General features: G+C 39.4%; 1 protein-coding gene across 14 annotated transcripts in view; it reads left to right on the top strand.

The window, feature by feature from the left end:
* Positions 1-562: 562 nt before the first annotated feature.
* The window catches only part of RBM12 (RNA binding motif protein 12), a 33,899-nt gene continuing 13,696 nt past the window's right edge, over positions 563-20,765 (top strand). Inside the window, exons 1-3 of one of the 14 annotated variants that reach the window (XM_010960793.3) lie at positions 637-700; positions 6,129-6,213; positions 8,758-13,801. In XM_010960793.3, the coding sequence (XP_010959095.2) occupies positions 8,780-11,521 (2,742 nt within the window). In that variant the 5' untranslated portion in view covers positions 637-700; positions 6,129-6,213; positions 8,758-8,779 and the 3' untranslated portion in view covers positions 11,522-13,801. The other 13 variants (XM_074347215.1, XM_010960792.3, XM_010960794.3 and 10 more) reach the window with 13 other exon arrangements.

The following is a 20,765-nucleotide window of genomic DNA, read 5'->3' as shown; positions in this document are numbered from 1 at the left end:
CAGGGTAGTCTACGACACAAACCTTTCCCAAACTCGTTGGGGGTTGTGGGAACTTAGTTCCTGATTTTGTTAGTTGACTCATTTTCTGACTTGGAAGATTAGTTCAGTTATGGTAACATTAAGGGATTAGGGTATTGGCAGCGGTGGTGGAGTCTGAGTTGCTAGGATCAAAACAGCACGAGAATAATTTTTTTATTTAATAAAGTACTACAGTGCAGCTGTGGAGGGCTTCATGAGGACTGATGGGTAAGTTTCCCGGGACTGAAAATTTTAAATGGAGAAAAAATGAATCAGCTTTTGATTATTTTGTCAGGGAATCATCAATAGAACTAGTCACCACTTTATAGTCTAGTTAATCCTCAAAAATCCTGGGAGGTAGAAATCCCTTCCCCTCCCTTCCCCTCTAGTCCCCTGTTGTAGAGGCTCGAAGAAGTGACGCAACTACAGGAAGTCGGAGCCAAATACTAGTGCGGATCCCACCGCGCAATCTCTCCCCCAAGGCGGAGCTAGTGCACAAAAGTCGCACGCAGGGACTCAAAGCTTCCCTTCCCGCAAACACCGGCAACTTCCGGGAGCTTGTCCTAGAAGCTCACTGCGCTTGTGCCGCCCCGCCTCGTGACGTAAACCACTCCGCCCCGCCCTTTCTGGAACGCGGAGCTGCTGAGCGGGCCGGCGGCCATTTTGTGAAGCGGCGAAGGAGGTGACGGCTGCTGTGGGCTCCGGGAAGCCGTTCAGGCTGGGGCTGTCGGCCTCAGGGCAGAGGCACTCGCGCGGGGGGTAACTCGGGTCTGGGTACGGGTGCCGCGCAGCTCTCCCCGGTAAGACTCCCGCAGCCCCGGAACGGGCGGGGCTGTGCGGGGCTCGAGCCGCCCCTTGGTGGCCCGGGGCGGGGCCTTCGGAGGCCTCGGAGCCCGCCGCAGTGAGCGCCCCACACAAAAGGGTCGGGGCATGACTGCGGGTAGGCCCGGGGCGCCACTTGCGCCTCTCAGGCCGGAGAGGATGCGAGGAGGATACAAGAGGATGAGCCTGCCTACCGAAGAGGGGACGAGACCATAGCAAGGACGCCCCCTTGGTCGGAGAGGGAGGAGGCCAGAGCTGGGTGGCCCAGCGGCCTGTGAACTAACGGGAACTGCAGTGAAAACACAGTACATCCCTATAGATCGAGAGTCTCTCTGCCCTCAAGTGCCGCAGAGATTATAACTGTTCCCCGAAGTGAGGACACTCCCTCCACCCGAGTGGAAAGGAGGCCCCTATAGCCTACCAGAAAAAGGGGACTACAGTCAGGACACACCTGTGGGGAGGAAGCTGTAGTCGGTATACGCCCGTGAGTCTAGGGCGGAAGTTTCGAAACTGGCCGTTTTCGTGGCCTGAAGGTGGAGGGGGTTGCAGCGAAAAGCTTCTAAGGCCCAGCTTTGGGGCGGGGCTTACCCTCGGGGGTGTCGGCAGTTTGAGAAGCCGGCCCCTGTAGCGTGGGTGTGAGTCCGCCTCTCGAGCCTCTGAGAATTGTAAGATGTCAGGCCCTTGGTCCCCGAGTAGGGAAGGGGCTGCTATGAGCACCACCTTTAGATTTCCCTTAGAAGAGAACCTCCAGCAGGAGGAGATCCAATGTGATGTGGAGGGTGGGTGATTTTGATGGAGAGTGGATTGATTTTCTCTGTTGAAGACTAGAGGTGCTAGGTTGCAGCCACGTGAAATGGGTGGGAGGGGCATTGAGAATCTACAGGTTAGTGACGGGGTTGCACACTTGTGCGTGAGGTTTAGCTACTAGATTGTAAGTGTTTGGACGTTATGTGTGCTTCTTATGTATACTTCATAGTGAAAAATCTGAGGAGCTCCGGTGAGAGTTAACTCTGGGTTATTCAGTACTAAATGTACTGAGTTGTATCCTGAGAATTGCAGGCTCGGTTAAGATCTCTGGACCCTAAAATCCTCCTTGGCTCCGGATTCCCGGAGATGACCTAAGGTAAATTGGGCAGTTGGCAGAAATCATTAAAGATTAGGGTAATGCCAGTCAGTATAACCTGTTGAAAAAAATGATTGCATTTGAAAGTTTTGTTGAAGCAGAGACTTGTGACTGGAGTATTTCTCTTAGAGCTTCCTGCTTGAATGTTTTTAAATGGTGTGCTTTTTGTAAAATGCAGTACTAGCAACATGAATTGCTTTGGACTTTGTTATCTAGTTTACGTTGTTAATGTATTTCAGCATCGGCCGTTTAAAATCTAGAAGTCTGGACACATAGGCGGTTCTTGTTTTGCTTTGGTTTTTAATTATAGAAATGTGATACAAGACTTTGTTTTCGAAATTTAGTAGTTTTATAGTGTGGAGGATTTCTGGATTTAGTGGACGGAAATTGTGTTCAGGCATTTTCCAAGAATATTAAGAAGTTGAGAAGAACTGTTACAAGTGGTGAAAATAATTTTGCGGTAAATCTTTGAAATGAAATGTTTGGTGTGTTAATATAAAAATTCAGGATGCGTTTAGTATTATGACTAGAAAACAATTTTTTAAATGAGACAGGGAATGCGTTTTTATATCACCTTTATGCTTGATTAAATACTGATTATTTTGCATATTGATTGACTGTAATGCATAATTTCAATTTTTCTTATGTTCATATCTGTTAGGTGAAAAATGTGAAGCTTTGTTTTAGAAACCATTGTGGTAGTTACTTTGAACATATTGTGTGCTAATACCCGAAAACTTCAGGTTTCCTTCACTTTCTTTGACGTGCCGAATGACTTGATTTTTGCATAATAAGTTTGGGGGTTGTTGGTACAATTTTTAGACGTGAAACTTAATTTTGTGGGCTAGTGTGTTCCAGATGCTAGAATCCAGTGACAATGTTTATGCTGTCATGCTGTTTTTATTCCGTTTTGTAGATAGTCACTCCATCATTTCAGTTTAGATGAATATTTTCTTCTGTAGATGTTATAGGAAGAACTTCTAAGTCATTAATGGTTTCACAAAAGATGGTTTTAGCTATCCCTCCCTAAAATGCTGTTGTTCATTTCTGTAATCTCCTGCCTGGTCTACAAGTGCTTGATAAATGTTTGTGGAATAAATGAATGTTGTTAAGTGTTTTAGGTCAACGAAGCAGAAAAATATGTTCGTTTAATTTGTAATTTTGTCAAATTTTACTACCACTACATATATACCTTTCGGTTTGCATGGAGTTAAGTTCGTTAAGTTTAAAGCCAGCTTTTAAGTCTTAAAACCAATAGTGAGGATGAGTGCGGTTTGCTAGAATAGAAGAAATACTGTTTCTCTGAAGTTTAAATCAAGTAAAATAATGAACATTTTTGTTAGCATTTGGGGGGATTAAAAAATAATATTTTAGTTTTTTTGGCAAGAGGAATAAGTATCTTACTTAGAAATGTCTTGATTTGTTGCCTTGAGTACTGACTGGAGGTTAATTAGAAAGTTGAGTAATAATGCTATCAAAGGTTTATATATCCTTCAGTGTCAGAAGAATGCTTCAGTTTTATTAAGAATGATCCCAGAATCTGAAATGTGATCCACATGGGGATGGGGACAAAATCAAGTTGATGAAGCTGATTTTTTTCTTGTAATGCCTACCTACCATAATGTCATTATGCTGCTTGTAGCTTGTGCCCATTATGATTGGTTCTCTGTTGCCCATTGCTGAGGTGAACATTTGAACGGTGCTGATTTTTTGTTTCCTTTGAATCTGAAGAACTTAGGTCTGCTGTACCCTGGTTTTTGTTGATTAAAGACTGATTATTGAACAAAGTTAAAATTCACTTTTGGACATTTATTATCAGATGAGGAGTGGAAATGATCAAGTTCTGGTTTGTGCCTTGGCTTCTTGATAAAGGATTATTGTCAGACATTTTATCTTGAAATTCCAAGTGATTGGAATGGCTAGTAAATAAGAAATCTGTCTTGTCATAATAATATGCTATATTTTTATAGCAGGTATTTGTAATTGTGCATGTAACTGCTATTTGTAAAGTGGAAGCAAACCCACTATGTGGATTAATTTCCAAGATAGAGTGGAAAAATACACTAAAGCAAGCTTCTTGTTTTTAGATCTTCTGAAATATATCAGTAGATTTAATGGCAAATCAAGTCCATTTTGTGCTTCCCTTATGCTCTATGAATAGGTAAAACATGTATTTTAGATATTTTGTTGCTTAGAATTGTTTCAGTCTTATCCTTCTAAAATTCACCACAGTTTAAGGTGATTGGAGTGCATTTTTCATTTTGGTATCCTGCATTCAGTTGCTAGATGACATTTAGAACCCAGGAATGAGTAGGTTCCTGGAAAACAGAAATGCCTCTATTAAATTATTGTGCTTTTTAGAAAATGAGGTGTTGAAAACAAAAAGTACTTTTGTTCTCAATTTCTATTTGATGGAAGAGGTGTAACACCAAAAGTTGTGAAGTTCTGGCTTCTAGTCCGAGCTTCCTGTGTTCTTTTCTTTGGTATGGGGTGAGATGGAGCTTTCCTTTTGTTGAAATAGAAAAGATTTGCAAAGTTATGTCTAGATGGATTTTTGTACCTTAAATTGAACATGTTATACCTGAACTAGGGATTTGCTAAAATCAGCTGGGCCTTTCAACTTTTCTCCTTGTACAGTATTTCTGGCAACCCTGTAGACATTTTTCAGAGAAGACCAAGCATGTTCCCTTTGGGCTTAACTGACTGACCCTGAACTTGTTCCTCTCTAAGTGGACATACAGTACCTTCTTCAGTCTAGAAGGAACCTGTTTTCCCTTATGTTCGGGACACATGTCCTAGCCCCACACCAAACCTTTTGAATTAGGATCTCCAGTAGGGATCATCTGTTTATCACTAATACTTAACTAGAAAATTACCCTGGTTCTGAGGCTTGTAGAGTCAAACCTATAGGTTTAGAAATAAATACTCATTCATGTAGTAATTCATGCTCTTCCTTGTTGGGCATAAACTTTATGTAAAGCAAACTTTTTTTCTGTTTCACATTTCCCTTTGTGACCCGTTAGATCAGCTACGAGATGTGGCTTTTAAATGAAGAGTTTTAAATTTTTATACTTAATTAGAATCAATTGTACGACGTATAAGAGATTAACAGAATGCTCTGGGCTTTTGAAAGTATTGTTTATGACATATTTGCATAACTTTGTGGCAAAACGGTCTCACTGTTCTTTAGTAATTTGAGTGGTTGTCTAGAGGATGTTTAGCGTGTTCTTCAGATAAGCTTGGAGTAACAAAAACTTTTGAGTATGTCTTTCTGGTGATGAATATTAAGCTCACTGGTGGTATCTTGAAAGATAGTTAAAAATCAGCATCGTCATTCTACGTAGGCGTCTATTGGTAACTTCAATACTTAACAGTGACAGTTTTCTTCTACTCTTTTGAAGATAGTTGTCTGATCATTTGGTCATATAAAGTGCTTGTGAATTGTTCATTGTAACTTCACCAGTCTGGGAGAAATTCCAGTGAAAGATGAGTGGCCTGTTTTTGCTTTGGGAGCTACTTTTAATATGCTAGACTTTAGGAATTTTTTTTTTAACAAGTCTCTTGGAACCATTTTAGTGTTAAAAGAAAAAGCTCTTTTCTTAATATTTTGAATTTCAGTGGCTTTAACTAGAAATTAGTCCTTATACCCAGAACTTCCACTTCATTTATGTTTTTTGATGTTTGATGCTATTTTGGTGCAAAGGAAAATATATTGGAAGAGTAATTGCAGTAATTTCCATGGATACCCTTGAATTGATGACTTAATCTGTCCAGGAACTGTTACTGTGTGAACTTGTGCTTTTTCATCAAAAATTTAGTGGGAACCTGAGGAAATAGGTGGCAGTTGGATTTGTGTTAATGGAATTTTCTGGACTGGTTTAATCATCAGTGATTAAAGCAGTTACCCAAGCTTTATGACTGCTTTAGTTTTTGATTGATTCATTCTTGGGCTAATGTATGACACATTCTTGATGTATATAAATATATGTTTTCAGAGATATATTTGAAAGCAATACCAAGTAATAAACATGTGAGATTTTTTATACATTCTAATGAAGTACTCTGGTGGTTTCAGACTCGCCTTCATAATATACAGTTCAGCGTGGCCTGTGAGTGTTTTGTGTTTCCTGCATTGATTTTTGCCTCCATTTATTCTCTATTGCAGTCTAAAAGTTGGTTTTAATTGGTTGCCCACAGGATTGACTTGGCCTCTACTTCTTGTTAAGAAAATACATCTCTTGTTTTATCAGGTAAGAGATTTTGAATAGAGGGTTTGTTTCTATACAAGATAAGATGAGATTATTAAGTAACATGAAAATATGTGTAATGACTAAATTGGTTTTTTATTTGTTTTTAACAAGCTTATTTGAGGGATGGGGCTGGGGTGGACTGGGTGTCTTGAACAGTTGTTGCTTCCTTTAGGGGTCAGTTTTCTGTGGATGCATTTCTTCTGCTGAATTCCTGATTATTAGGCAGTATGTAGCTGTTTTTTCCCTCAGTAGCATTCTAGTCTAACTACAAATACAGGTGCTTGTTATTGGTATGGTTTTTTAATATTTTTTAGAAGTATAGGTATAGATAATGGGTCATTTGTCTTAGGGTACAGATTTTGATATTAGGTGTAACTTTAGTGGTTGGAATCTAACCCTCTTGTTAATAACTAAGATAGGCTCAAGCAGGATAGGTTGAAATGACTCATCTGTCAAAAGGTACTTAGTAGCAGAATAGCAGATCTTAGTTTATTTTACATTTTTCAGAACCCTAAAAACTCTTCTTCTTAGATGGCTTTATAATACATCTTGTGCTGCTCTACTTTGGTTTACTCCTCAGCCCTTTTTAGATGGTAATCTGGGCAGATTTTCAATATTACGTTTTCATGTGTACCTTGTACAGACTTTGGCTAAATTCCTTCTGTTAGCAGCACATGGTTTGAAGACTTACTGTATATGCGCTTAAGCCCTGTGTTTAATTCTGGGAACTATATCAAATCCCCATTTTATTGTCCTGATGCAAACTAACATCTCTCAAGTTTTAGGGAATCTAGATTACCCATGATATTTCCCCCAATTAGTGATCAAGTGTGTTTTGAAGTTGAATGGCATGCTATATGCTACTTGTATATAGGCAGTATTCTAGAGCTAGTAAGGAATGAGAATTTGATTTAATTAATCAGAACCTTCTTGATGAACTTTTTATAGACTGCTAAATGGTAAATAAGGGCAAAAGAGTCTATTAGTGTGATGTTTTTAGTATTAATTTTTCTTATTGACTCTTGCAGACCAGAAATGAGAATCTTCCCTCTGCCTTTTCCCGAATTTTTATAGTCCCAAACTTCCCTAGTGTTTTTCATATGGTCTTGTTTTCTATTTGCCAGTCCATCTTTCTGGATTAAATCTGAAGATGGCTTTTAGTTTTTTGTGTATGTGTGTGTGAGGAAACTGTCAAAGCCAAATGCATCTTTTGTATACAGCAATCGTAATATTGAGATACATTTGCAGATTTTGTTGCTTCAAATTAGCATTCATATAGTGTTTGACTTTGAAAAACTGCTTTCATGGAGTTACAGAATTCTTAGAGCTTGTAGCAGGGAACTTTGTCTGATGTTCTTGTTTGAGAATTGATGAAACCAAAGCTCAAATAATTTATAATTTCCCAAAGGTCACAGATAGTTTAATAGGTTTATATTTAAAAGTTGATTTTTTAAATGACTTGGAAAACATCATATGCTGTTGGCCACATAAATTAAAAATTCTTTTTTCTAGTCACAAGAATTTGTTTTGGATTACTTTACAAAGGGCTACCCTTGCATTTATTCTTAGAAGCCATATGAACTGAAGTACTAAAGTCAAATTCCACAGGAGTTATGTTGGGTCACAACCAACTGAATAAAGTGTATATACTAGTTCAAAAACAAAAAATACCTCTTTTTCATTATCCGTCCTCCCCTGTGGGTTAAACACGGCGGTTTGTTTGTTTGTTTGAATGGAGAGTTAGAGAATGAGACAATGAATATGAGTTAATTAAAACAGCCATGGTGAATGGCACTATAACCACTTTTTGGAGTTATGACTACAGGTAACTAATATTTTGGCTATTTTATTCAGTATTTCTTTTGGATACGTAGTATGTATTAACCTTATGTAAAAATTATATGTTGTTTTCTTTAATAAATAAAGCTATAAAGCAGATACAAGAGTTTTAGGATGAAATATGGAATCAGTCTCATTTGAGACTTGGATCTGCTTTAGTATTAAGTATTATTTGAAATTCATTAGTTTTCCAGTTTTGTTTCTGTTGGATTTTGAGATTGAGCCATATAAAATGATATATGATAATCCCATAAGTTGTCACGTTTGTAAGGAAGATGCTGAGCCAGTTTTAAATATTAACTGTGATATATCCTTTGTATGTTTTTCCCTGTAGATTGTTAAACTTTGTTTCCTGATTTGACTTACACATTTCTTTTAAATCTTATTGAATAATTAGTGGTCTGAATGATGGTATAATTGGTGATTTGATCGTCCTATGGTTGTTTTACTGAAACTTTTGAGTCTTGGGGCTGAACTTCTAATTGTTTCCAGAATTAATCCCTTTTGGAAGTTGAAATTGGGTTTTACATTGTAAATGGCATATAATTTTCAGCTTTCAGAATTTCCATATTTAAAAAATGACATTGCTTGTGATAGTTTGAGGGAATATTTGAGGGCCTAATATGGTAGCTGATCATTCTTGTAGCTAAAACTTGGTGTGATAAACAGGAGTCTGACCTGGCCGTTGCCTTTTCTCATCTGCAGGTGTGTGTGGTTTCAGCGCAGCATGGCTGTGGTCATCCGTTTGCAAGGTCTCCCAATTGTGGCGGGGACCATGGACATTCGCCACTTCTTCTCTGGATTGACCATCCCTGATGGGGGCGTGCATATTGTAGGGGGTGAACTGGGTGAGGCTTTCATCGTTTTTGCCACTGATGAAGATGCAAGGCTTGGTATGATGCGCACAGGTGGTACAATTAAAGGGTCAAAAGTAACACTATTGTTGAGTAGTAAAACGGAAATGCAGAATATGATTGAACTGAGTCGTAGGCGTTTTGAAACTGCCAACTTAGATATACCACCAGCAAATGCTAGTAGATCAGGACCGCCACCTAGCTCAGGAATGAGTGGCAGGGTAAACTTGCCTACAACAGTACCCAACTTTAATAATCCCTCACCCAGTGTAGTTACTGCTGCCACTTCTGTTCATGAAAGCAACAAAAACATACAGACATTTTCCACAGCCAGCATAGGAACGGCTCCTCCAAATATGGGGGCTTCCTTTGGGAGCCCAACATTTAGCTCAACCATTCCGAGCACAGCTTCTCCAATGAACACAGTCCCACCGCCACCAATTCCTCCAATCCCAGCGATGCCATCTTTGCCACCATTGCCATCCATTCCCCCAATACCAGTTCCTCCTCCGGTACCTACGTTGCCTCCCGTGCCTCCTGTGCCCCCAATCCCCCCAGTCCCTTCTGTGCCACCCATGACCCCGCTGCCACCCATATCAGGCATGCCACCCTTGAACCCGCCACCTGTGGCACCTCTACCTGCTGGAATGAATGGCTCTGGAGCACCTGTGAATCTGAACAATAACCTGAACCCTGTGTTTTTGGGTCCATTGAATCCTGTTAACCCTATCCAGATGAACTCTCAAAGCAGTGTGAAACCACTTCCCATCAACCCTGATGATCTGTATGTCAGTGTGCATGGAATGCCCTTTTCTGCAATGGAAAATGATGTCAGAGATTTTTTCCATGGGCTCCGTGTTGATGCAGTGCATTTGTTGAAAGATCATGTAGGTCGAAATAATGGGAATGGATTGGTTAAGTTTCTCTCCCCTCAAGATACATTTGAAGCTTTGAAACGAAACAGAATGCTGATGATTCAACGCTATGTGGAAGTTAGTCCTGCCACAGAGAGACAGTGGGTAGCTGCTGGAGGCCATATCACTTTTAAGCAAAGTATAGGGCCTCCTGGACAAACCCATGCCCCTCCTCAGACACTTCCCAGGTCAAAATCGCCCAGTGGGCAGAAAAGGTCAAGGTCAAGATCACCACATGAGGCTGGTTTTTGTGTTTACTTGAAAGGACTACCATTTGAAGCGGAAAACAAACATGTCATTGATTTTTTTAAAAAGTTGGATATTGTGGAAGATAGTATTTATATCGCTTATGGACCCAATGGGAAAGCAACTGGTGAAGGCTTCGTAGAATTCAGGAACGAGGCTGACTATAAGGCTGCTCTGTGTCGTCATAAACAATACATGGGCAATCGCTTTATTCAAGTTCATCCAATTACTAAAAAAGGTATGCTAGAAAAGATAGACATGATTCGAAAAAGACTGCAGAACTTCAGCTATGACCAGAGGGAAATGATGTTAAATCCGGAGGGAGATGTCACCTCTGCCAAAGTCTGTGCCCACATAACAAATATTCCCTTCAGCATTACCAAGATGGATGTTCTTCAGTTCCTAGAAGGAATTCCAGTGGATGAAAATGCAGTACATGTTCTTGTTGATAACAATGGGCAAGGTCTAGGACAGGCATTGGTTCAGTTTAAAAATGAAGATGACGCACGTAAGTCTGAACGCTTACACCGTAAAAAACTTAATGGGAGAGAAGCTTTTGTTCATGTAGTTACTCTAGAAGATATGAGAGAGATTGAGAAAAATCCCCCTGCCCAAGGAAAAAAAGGGTTAAAGATGCCTGTGCCAGGTAATCCTGCAGTTCCAGGAATTCCCAGTGTGGGAATGCCCAATGCGGGAATGCCTAGTGCGGGGATGCCTGGTGCGGGGATGCCTGGTGCCGGGATGCCCGGTGCTGGAATGCCTAGTGCAGGAGGTGAAGAGCATGCCTTCCTCGCTGTAGGGTCTAAGGAGACCAACAATGGGCCTCCATTTAACTTTCCTGGTAATTTTGGTGGATCAAATGCCTTTGGGCCACCACTCCCTCCTCCAGGATTAGGAGGGGCCTTTGGTGATGCTAGGCCTGGAATGCCTTCAGTTGGAAATAGTGGTTTGCCTGGTCTAGGACTGGATGTTCCAGGTTTTGGAGGTGGACCAAATAATTTAAGTGGGCCAGGATTTGGAGGGGGCCCTCAGAATTTTGGAAATGGCCCTGGTAGCTTAGGTGGCCCCCCTGGCTTTGGAAGCGGCCCTCCTGGCCTTGGAAATGCCCCTGGGCATCTAAGTGGGCCTCCAGCCTTTGGGCCTGGCCCTGGTCCTGGTCCTGGCGCAATCCACATTGGTGGTCCTCCTGGCTTTGGATCTAGTTCTGGAAAACCAGGACCAACAGTAATTAAAGTACAGAATATGCCCTTCACTGTGTCTATTGATGAGATTTTAGATTTCTTTTATGGCTATCAAGTGATCCCAGGCTCAGTGTGTTTAAAATACAATGAAAAAGGTATGCCCACAGGCGAAGCTATGGTGGCTTTCGAATCTCGGGATGAAGCCACAGCTGCTGTCATTGACTTAAATGACAGACCTATTGGCTCTAGAAAAGTAAAACTTGTATTAGGGTAGCTAGCTGTTCACATCAATTCTTCATAGGGTAGATATAGTCTTCATAGTGCCGTGATTAATGCATCCAGATTGTTTTCCTAGTGTTTCCAGGTTAGAACCTGTGGATTGTTTCAATTGCATATAGATTGGTTTCCATACATAGAGCATTGGTTGACTGTTTACAGAAGACTCACTACCAGGATAAACATTGCTGTATGTTACAGTAAAGCTGTCTGGAGAGAACACAAAAATGATTTTGGCATACCGTTAGAGAAACCATTTGTAAAATGCAAATGACCACATAAAGCTTATCAAGGAGTCTAGATCGGTTTTGTTTTATACCATTTGGGATGAAGAAAATAGAAATGTCAATAGAGCTCATTAAGGGTGCTCTTGCCAGCTGCTGAAAAATAGAAGCTGGCTACTCTTGGAATTTGGTTTAAAGCTGGACAGATTTGCTTTGTTATAGGGTCAAAGCTTTGTCTAAAGTCCTCATTTTCTTTTAAAATTGAATAAAATCTCTGTATACAGATTCACTGTATGTACCTTTATTGCTTCTTGAGGGTTCTTGCTGTATAGACAGTCTTGCTTCTGAAGTTGCTGCTTTGTTTGCCTAATTGACTCATTTGTAAATGAGCAGAACTGTTTTGTTGTTGTTTTTTAATATAAAACTCCATACTTGGTTTGTGCTATAACCTTGAACTTTATTTCTGATGTCACACTTTAAACTGTGGAATAAGACATTTGCCACAAAAATAAAATACGGAGTCCTCTACCTACCAGAGCCTTTTTGGTTTGACCGCCAAGTTTTAGTTTAGTCAGTTTAAAAATTGTTCATGTTGTTTGGGTGGCATCAAAAACCAGAAACCACCTTTAATAGTCATTGTTTAAGATACTTGATTTGAAGTCCTGCCCAAGATGAGTTCTGGCAATATTCTGGCAACTTCTGTCCCAAATTTATGTGAAAATTTGACCTGTAACTAAACAGAAGGTCCATTCATAAAGCATTATTATATCTAGGTTTTAAAAATTGAAGTTGAAGTTCTTAGCTTTGTTAGCAATAGTGTTACAGAATCAAAGATCTGTAAGCTGGTCCATAGATTGATACGCATTTAATCCTGTTACTTGGAGGCTTTTTGGTCTAGTTGTTTGATCAGGAGCCTGTTTACAAAAATTCTTTATACAGAGTACAAGTGCCAGAGGTGAGAGAATTGAGACTCCTTGCCCTTTCATACTCTTTTCTTTGACATTCAGGACACTAAGGCAGAAGGACCACATGGGTTCTGGTTGGTGAGTGTCCTTGTCATGAAAACTTGCCTTACAACGTCCTGCTCACTGCCACAAAAGGCTCTACTTTTGGTTACTTTCCTTCTTAGTTAAAATGCTCTAAAGATGTGTCACATATTATAAACATGGAATGGGAGATCGGTGAGATATCATGAAAAACAAATTTTGTCTTTTACATGGGCCTCTGTCTTGGTTTGAAACATCCCCAACATTTCCTACAAATCAATGTACTTAAAAAGGGGTCAGCCTTTTTAAAGTATTTCCTACTTTAAAATTTAAATAGTGCCTTTTTGGTGTTGCAATTCAGTGGAACACTGAAATACAGCGTCGTGTAATTTAGAGTTAAGAGTGGCAACAGTTTCATTTGTGTGATAAGATTTGGAAAGTGTTGTCATCACTACAATCTTAGAGGATTGACAGAACGGGACTTTTTGTTTAGGGACAGGATTTATTTAGACTTTAAAAGAAGAAATGGCTGTGTTGTGGGTCCTTTAGTAATTCATGAATATAAATTTGCTTTGACAGATCACTAGCTATTGCCTCCTCAGCTACAAAAGCAATATGATGTTTGTATATGCTGTTCAATTTAAGTTTTCTGTTCAGTAATCATTTCTCATTCCAAAGACAGAGTGCAGAAAACTTCAGCGCTGCTTGGGAGTCTTATTTCAACTGCAGATTATTTTCCCCATTGGAAAGCTGACTATTTTCATTTTAGAAAAATGGGTTGTTTGAAGATGAAGTCTTTTATCTTTTTCCACAATTTATTTTGATTATATGTTCGTACATTCTTATTAAATATTTCATATACTTTATTTCAACTACTTTGTTATTTACTACATTTTAGACAAATACTGAAAAGGAAAACTTGATTTCATTGTTCATCAAATTAAATAAATTAAGAAAATAGTGGTTTGTGTAGAAATTGGAGAGAATTGTGTTTCATATTTGGTTGGATCACAACAGTACTTCTCTTGTTGTGAAATGTAATTAAATGCTTTGCCCTCTGGAACTTGATTTTTGTGTATCTGAGACTTATTAACATAGTGCTAACTTTAAGCGTACTGTTCATCTTGTTCTGGGCATTGGAGTTTGAGTTTTTTTTTAATTCTTGAAAATATGTTCTGTGAAACTATACCTCTCTTCCTGCCAATTTTCTCATAAGAACTAGGTGTGGGGTGAAAATGAATTTACATTATTTTCTCATTTGCTTTGTATGGTATGAAGGATTTGTAAAGCTTTGCTCAAAGTTGTGTGCATTTGTAAACACATATTTTCAATCTTATGTGTAAATTTTATTGCCTGATTTTGGTCATTCTTACATTAATGGAAGAGAATCTTTTCCATTAGATTTAGAACCCTCCCGCCCCTTTTTTTTAGTTTAAAGGGTTAGAAAAATCAACAAAATGTATTTTATAAATAAGCAAATTTGTAAACTTTTTCTGAACTTGAGTGAAACATTTAGTTCACAAGCAAAATTTGGAGGTGTGTTCTGTGTTTACACTATAGTTTGGATGTATAATTATTAGTGGCTTTTTTTTAATGTGCACTAAGTGAAATGTCGTTTCTAGCTTTGTGCTGCAAGTTGTCAAAGCATTGACGGTGGAAATTTCATTAGGATTTTTATTCAGAATTTCAGAGAGTAACATTCAGTGTAATTAGGTCAGTCTTAACCCACTGGATGAGAATCTAGGGCTGTGTATGGAAGTAAGTAAACATACATTCTGGGTGGAAATACCTTGGATAAAAAGAAGGGTACATGAAAGCCTTAATCAAACTCAAAGTCCCTTTTTTTTTGGATTCTGTCATTGTGTACAGGTGTGGGTCAAGTGTTTAAAAAATAAATCCACTCATCAAGAACACTTTTAAAATGAGTAAAGAAAATGTAAAATTGCTGCCAGTCAAATCTTCTGGAAAGAATTTCTGGCAGTGATCACATTTAAAAACTATTTCCCACTCTTGGAAACTTTTAAATTGTTTTACTGGCAGTTCTACAGTAGTCCAAACTTTAGAAACCAAACACAATAAAATGACTCATTGCCAATATGGCCCAACATTGCCAGCAAATACTGCCTTGGCTTTATTCAGCAGAGGTTTTTGTTTATATAGATGAAGTCTTGAATACTGTTCAATAAACTTGTCACGAAATAAAACAGGCTGATGCTTTTAATGCTTTAACTGCAGTAGAGTATTCTACTGAGCTGTACTATCAGGTTTTTTTTTTTTTTTTTAACTCCTAAAAATTTGTGTCTTTGGAAAGGTGGATTTGGTGATCTTGGAGGTAACAATTGTTGCTTATCCTTGTCCTCTAATGCTGAAGTGTGGAAAGAAGATGATACCTGAAATGGCAGGGAGGAATCTTGATTCTAGATCAAATCTATGGTATCCACTTTTTCAGGTTTATTTTATTATGTGTTTTTGCTAGCAAGCTCCTTTGTTATGTGGACTCAGACCTTGAAACCAGATGCTCCTTTTCACAAAAGGAGTCTAAAAGGGGGCTGTGAACTGTCTTTTAAAAACTGATTACTTGAGGAAATGGGAAAAGAAATCTTCAGTATACATGGTCAGTTGCACATACCTCTAAAGCTTTGTTTTTCTTTTTTGTTTGCTCATTTGTTTTTGCATTAGTATGTGAAGTATTTGATGTGGGGAAGAGGGAAGAGGAATCAAAAATAACTGCTTCTTTCTGACAGTGATGCTCTGGTTTTGTCCCTTCCACTTCAACTTCTACTGAAAAATAGTAGCAAATAAATAGTTTCCATAAACTCCACATAATCTTTAAAAAAAAAATCTGGATTGGAGTTGCAGAGAAATCAGTGGGCTGTTCCTTTTAACCAACGCTCTTGAAAAATGTTTATGACTTATCTTTATCATGAAAGAGTTTTAGCCTGTATTTGAGTTTGAGTACCCAACTTGTTTTAGAGAGGTGTAGACTAGACATACTTAATTCCAGGTAGTTGCTAAGCTGTTCTTAAAATTATGACTGTTTGACTAAGCATTTGAAAAATTGAAGAGTGAAATGAGCAGCCTAAGGACATCCAGAATCGCCTTTACCATCTTAAGAAAGGGGTGGACTGGTTGCTAATATGTCTCCTTTTCTTGCTCAGGAGAGATCATTCAACTTCTATAATTCACTGTTGTCAGCTTTCTGTTGTTTTACAGCAAGAAGTAGTCTATCAGTTACGTGCATCGCCACTGTTCTCTTTACCTCCTCCCCAAAAGTAGAGCTTTTATGGGCCGTGGTAGAATTCAACTTATGGCTATCCATTTTTGATTAAACAATTGCTTGATTTCAGTTTTGTCTTTTTAGTATAAAATCTGATAGATCACATTGACTTATTGTAAAATATTCTGGAAAGAGTGTACCATGGTGGTGGCACAGTTCTCTGATGCTTTAGTGACTTTTCTGGGGAAACTTCTGTTCAACAACATAAGCGAGTTCATCTCTTATTGGTGCCTGCTCATGTAAATCTTAATTCTTTGCTGTGCTATTGCTGGATTTATTCTTGGTGCCTTGTGCCAGAGGATTTCACAAGTGTCCTAGATGGCTTTTCTGGATCAACAATAGCAACGAGCAACTAAGGTGGCACTGCTTTTCTACATATTGCTCTACTACTGAAGGGGCAAAAAGCCACCTGATGTAAACATTCCAGCCTCAAGGACAGAAGAGCAGCACTCTGAAACTGGGGGCAGGAAAGTAGTGCTCATTAACCATATTCCTTGAATTCTGTCAGGAGTGCCAGGGACACTAAAACTACACTCCTTCTCCCCCACCCCAGTGAAAATGTTGATCATTAGGTCATAGAGACTAAGCAAACAGTAATTGTAGAGAAGTGGCTAAATAGCACAGCAGAGCGTCGGAGTTGGCACTCTAATGTTTCCGACATCTGGACTCTGACTTCAGTAACTTAATGGTTTCATGTCAGTTTCCCTAGCCAACTGATGGCTTGCCATTTCATGTTGAGAGGAGGAGGTGACTATTTGGGGGAAATAGAGCCATGACCAGCAGGAGAACATAATTCAGTGTGGACAAAGATGTTGACAAGCATAACACATCCCAATGTTATAGTATAGTGAGCTATGCTGTAGGCTGCCCCTTGGTGTTCATTTCCTTTTTATCTGGATGCTGTGAGTTTTCCCTTTTTACCTGCTTTATATAGTAAGCCTGCTGGTAAACACAACTATGAGTTTTACTTAGACTGAAGCCCCCGACTGCTGTCTCTGTAGCCCTAAACTCCTAATTGGGATGGGGGAGGGGAGTGAGTTCACTCACATCTCTTGATTAGTGAAATAAGATTTGTCACTTATGCATTTGTGCTATATATCAAATGTAACAACCACATTGTACTACAAGTCATCTGTTAATCCTCACAGAGTGTGAAAGTCTTAAGGAGGGTAAAGAAGTCAGCCGCTTGAGGGGTCTTAAATCATGTTAACTGGTGCTATTGTGGATTTCTTTTTCTTTTGTTCCATGTGAAAGTGAGTTAATGCCACCTGCCACTACACTTCCCCACATATTGGGTCACAATGCAGAGAGTGTCATGTCCTTTATACATAACTCCTTTCTGTGGTGTGGTCCTGTGGGCCCATTAGGATCCCTCTGCTGTGTGTGAATCTGGCTTAAGTGGTAGAAAGACTGATGCAACTCTTAATGAAGTAGATACTGCTGATTACCTTTGCTTCTAGACCATTGAATTGACAGGTTGGAATTGGAAGTGTCTGTTGCCTCCAAGCTTTTAAGACAATTTCACATGAATATACAGCCTAGCCATAGCTGTAACCCATGTGAACTTAAATGTTTTGAGCAGTGTTGTGCACCTAGCACTTACACACTGGTGGAGAAGGAAGTAAAATAAGATGCCTGTTCTTCAAGACATTAAAGTCTTAAGTGACACAAGTAAGTGCTTGTTTGTACTTGTACATGTACAAGGTACACTCACGTCCCACGGGAACTGGATAGAGTTTCCTGGCCAGTTGTTAAAAGGTCAGACAGAAACAAATAAAATGGAAGCCTTGGGTATAAGCTGAAGGAAGGTGTGATCTCTAACCAAAGTTCTTGGGGACATAATATGTTAGTTTAGTAGAAACGAAATTATTGTGTCAGGGAGCACAGTGGTAGTATGTAAAATTGTGCTTATCCTGTCAGCTCTTAAAAGTTGTCCCATAACGTCATAGCTTGGGGTTCTGGCAGCCTGAGTGGCATGACTGAGCTGAGTGGTCAGCAGGGCAAGCAGGCAAGGGTTGGTTGGTTCTAGGGCTTTCCTGGCCTAGCAGAGGGATAGAAACTTTTATCTTTTTAATAACCTTTTGACTAGCTGCCAGATACCACTTTTTATAAACAAATACTTTAATAAGACACTCAAACACCCCAGAATGAAGTGAATTTCTCCATCAGTTTAACCACTTACATGCATTGTTGTCTACCTGAAATTCATTCTTTGTAGTTTGAGGTCAATTTGATAAAGTTTTAGCTTTTCTGTATGAAATGTCCACCTCTTGGTTCTTGTTCTAGACTAGCACTGTCTAGAATTTTCTCCAGTGGAAATGTTCTCATCTGCACTAATACGGTAATTAATCTTGAATAGTCACATGTGGTTAGTGGCTACTGTATTGAACAGAACAACTCTGAATTCACAAATCAGCGGAAAATTTCCTCTTAACATGTATGATGATCTTTGGAGAACTTGTTAAACAGCACTGTCAATTGAAATAAGAATTACTTGATGTTATTTAAAATTTTCTAGTAGCCACATTTAAAAGGTTAAAAGAAATAAGTGAAATTTAATAAAATATTTAACCCAGTGGATCTTAAATATTACAGCTTCAGTATATACTCAATATAAGATTATTGAGCTTATCTTACTTTTTTTTGTACTAAGTTTTCAAAATCCACTGTATATTTTACAGCACATTGTAATTTGAACTAAGTTTCAAGTGCTCAATAGTCTCATGTGGTTAGGGGCTGCACTTTTGGACAGCACATAGTTATTCCTTATCATTTCTCTTTTAATTCTGCCTCTTTCAGCTGTTTCTTTACTTTTGGGTGTTCAAATTTTATTGCAGTCCACCTAACCTTTCCCCCTTCTCCTATGTTTGCAGTTTTTTTGGAGAACTTGCCTCAGTTACCTTTTCTATATGCCACACTGGAGATTAACTGACAGTTTTATACTGTAAAATTACTAACCCTGCACCAGGTTAGTTGCTGTGGCTGTGAAGGAGCCACAGAACTAGAGTCTCTCCCCTCTGTTCTGCACCCCATCCATATTGGCACATGGGCAAGTCACTGTATGTCTGTAATGTAGTTTTCTTATTGCTGAATTCCTCCCTTTCTTCATTTCTCAAATTCCCTAACGTACAAATTTTGAAGAGTAACCTATCTTAAGATTGCCCATGTATCCCAAGTGAATTTATTCCATTGAGGGAGCTTGCCTTAACAGTAGTTAATTTTCTTTTCCAGGGTTCCAGGTTTCCTTTTAATTGTCTCATTAAAAAGATGTAGATTAAAAAAGATAGGTTCCAGCAGGGCAGGTTCCAGGTGGCAGAAGTGGTGTTCTTTGAAAATTTTGGTATTATTCGTATTTCCCTGAGGCAAATTCTACTTTATTTGCAGTATTCATGCTTGTTATTTAAAGTTTAACCCGTTGATAAAATCTTACAAATGTGGAGTCCCACAATTTCTCCATTCCTGCCCTGGCAGAAAAATAGGGAGAATGTGTGGTGGATGCAGAATTATTTTCCATTAGTGTGCAAGGTTAGTTGGTGTAGGTCATGGGAAGAGGCCACATGAACTTCACTGTTCTTTCTGTGGCCAAGTGGACTCCAGATTGAACTGGATTATAAGGTGTGAGCTGTTGGTAAAATGGGTGGAAATAATATCCTCAGGGAATCGAGTTGTGGTTCATCCAAGTTACTGTGTGTCCTAGAACTAGTCTGTCCTTCCTCTGTCTTCAGTGGGATTAAGTAACAAAATAGGATTGAGCTAGATAATATCATTATATCCAGTTTTAAACTTAAGTGATTCTGTGAACCCAGCCATTTCATTTCTTTCTGGAAATCTATTTGAGCCTTAAACGAAAGGCCAGTGGAACTCAAAATTGTGGTCTGGCTACTTGCCCTACCACTTTTTCTGTGTGTAATAGCAGTTCCACCCTTCAGCTTGAGAATTTCATTAGGAGAGAAAAGGGGGAAGGGTTGTCATTTCTCTTTTTTGGGGGCTGTCATTTTCCTGCCAGTTAGGTCCATGGAGCAGGTAGACTGGAGGTATTCCTCTTGGGTGTATCATGAGCCAGCAGGTAGATAATGATACCACAAAAAGATCCATTTAGGAGCACTGAAGAGAGGAGCAGTTAACAAACGTTGGACACTTACACTGGCTCAGGTACGGGGCACTTTCCATGGTTGGCCTCATTTAATCTTCACAATAACCCTAAAGTTGGTATTACTATCCTCACTTTACCAATGAGGAAATCCAGGCAAAGAGAAGCAAAATAACTTGCCCAAGTTCTCACTAATAGATAGGAGTGGACAGAGATTATTCAGACATTGTCTGCCTGCATGACTCCAGAGGCAGAGCTCCTCCCTCCAACTGTTTCCTTCCTCTCCCTGACTTTTGGGGGAGGCCACTGACAACACTCTTGTCATGGGTCCTGAGCCTGCTGGGAAAGGGGCTCTAGCCTTGTACCAATGCTTCAAATGCTTGTTTTGAAGTAGGAAGGTTGATGTGTTGTGTAAGCACATAGTCATAAGTAAGAGAGAAACTTCTATTCCCATATAGTTCTATCTTGCTTGGAGACCATGTGTTCCTTCTTGGTTTGCTTCCTTCCCCAGATCCGATTCTCTTCTCAAACTAGTTTCTCTTTGGAATGTTGGACACAGATTAGTCCATTTTTGGATAAGTCTTTTGGGAATGTTGGAGTTGGATCAGTAGCTTCCAAACTTTTTGACGTTTACAGAATATAGCAGGTGGGAAACCCTGTGACCA

This window comes from Camelus bactrianus, chromosome 19 (genome assembly GCF_048773025.1).
Source record: "Camelus bactrianus isolate YW-2024 breed Bactrian camel chromosome 19, ASM4877302v1, whole genome shotgun sequence".
Classification (NCBI taxonomy): domain Eukaryota; kingdom Metazoa; phylum Chordata; class Mammalia; order Artiodactyla; family Camelidae; genus Camelus; species Camelus bactrianus.
Note: the sequence above shows the minus strand (reverse complement) of the source record. Positions and strands in the feature narration are given on the sequence as shown.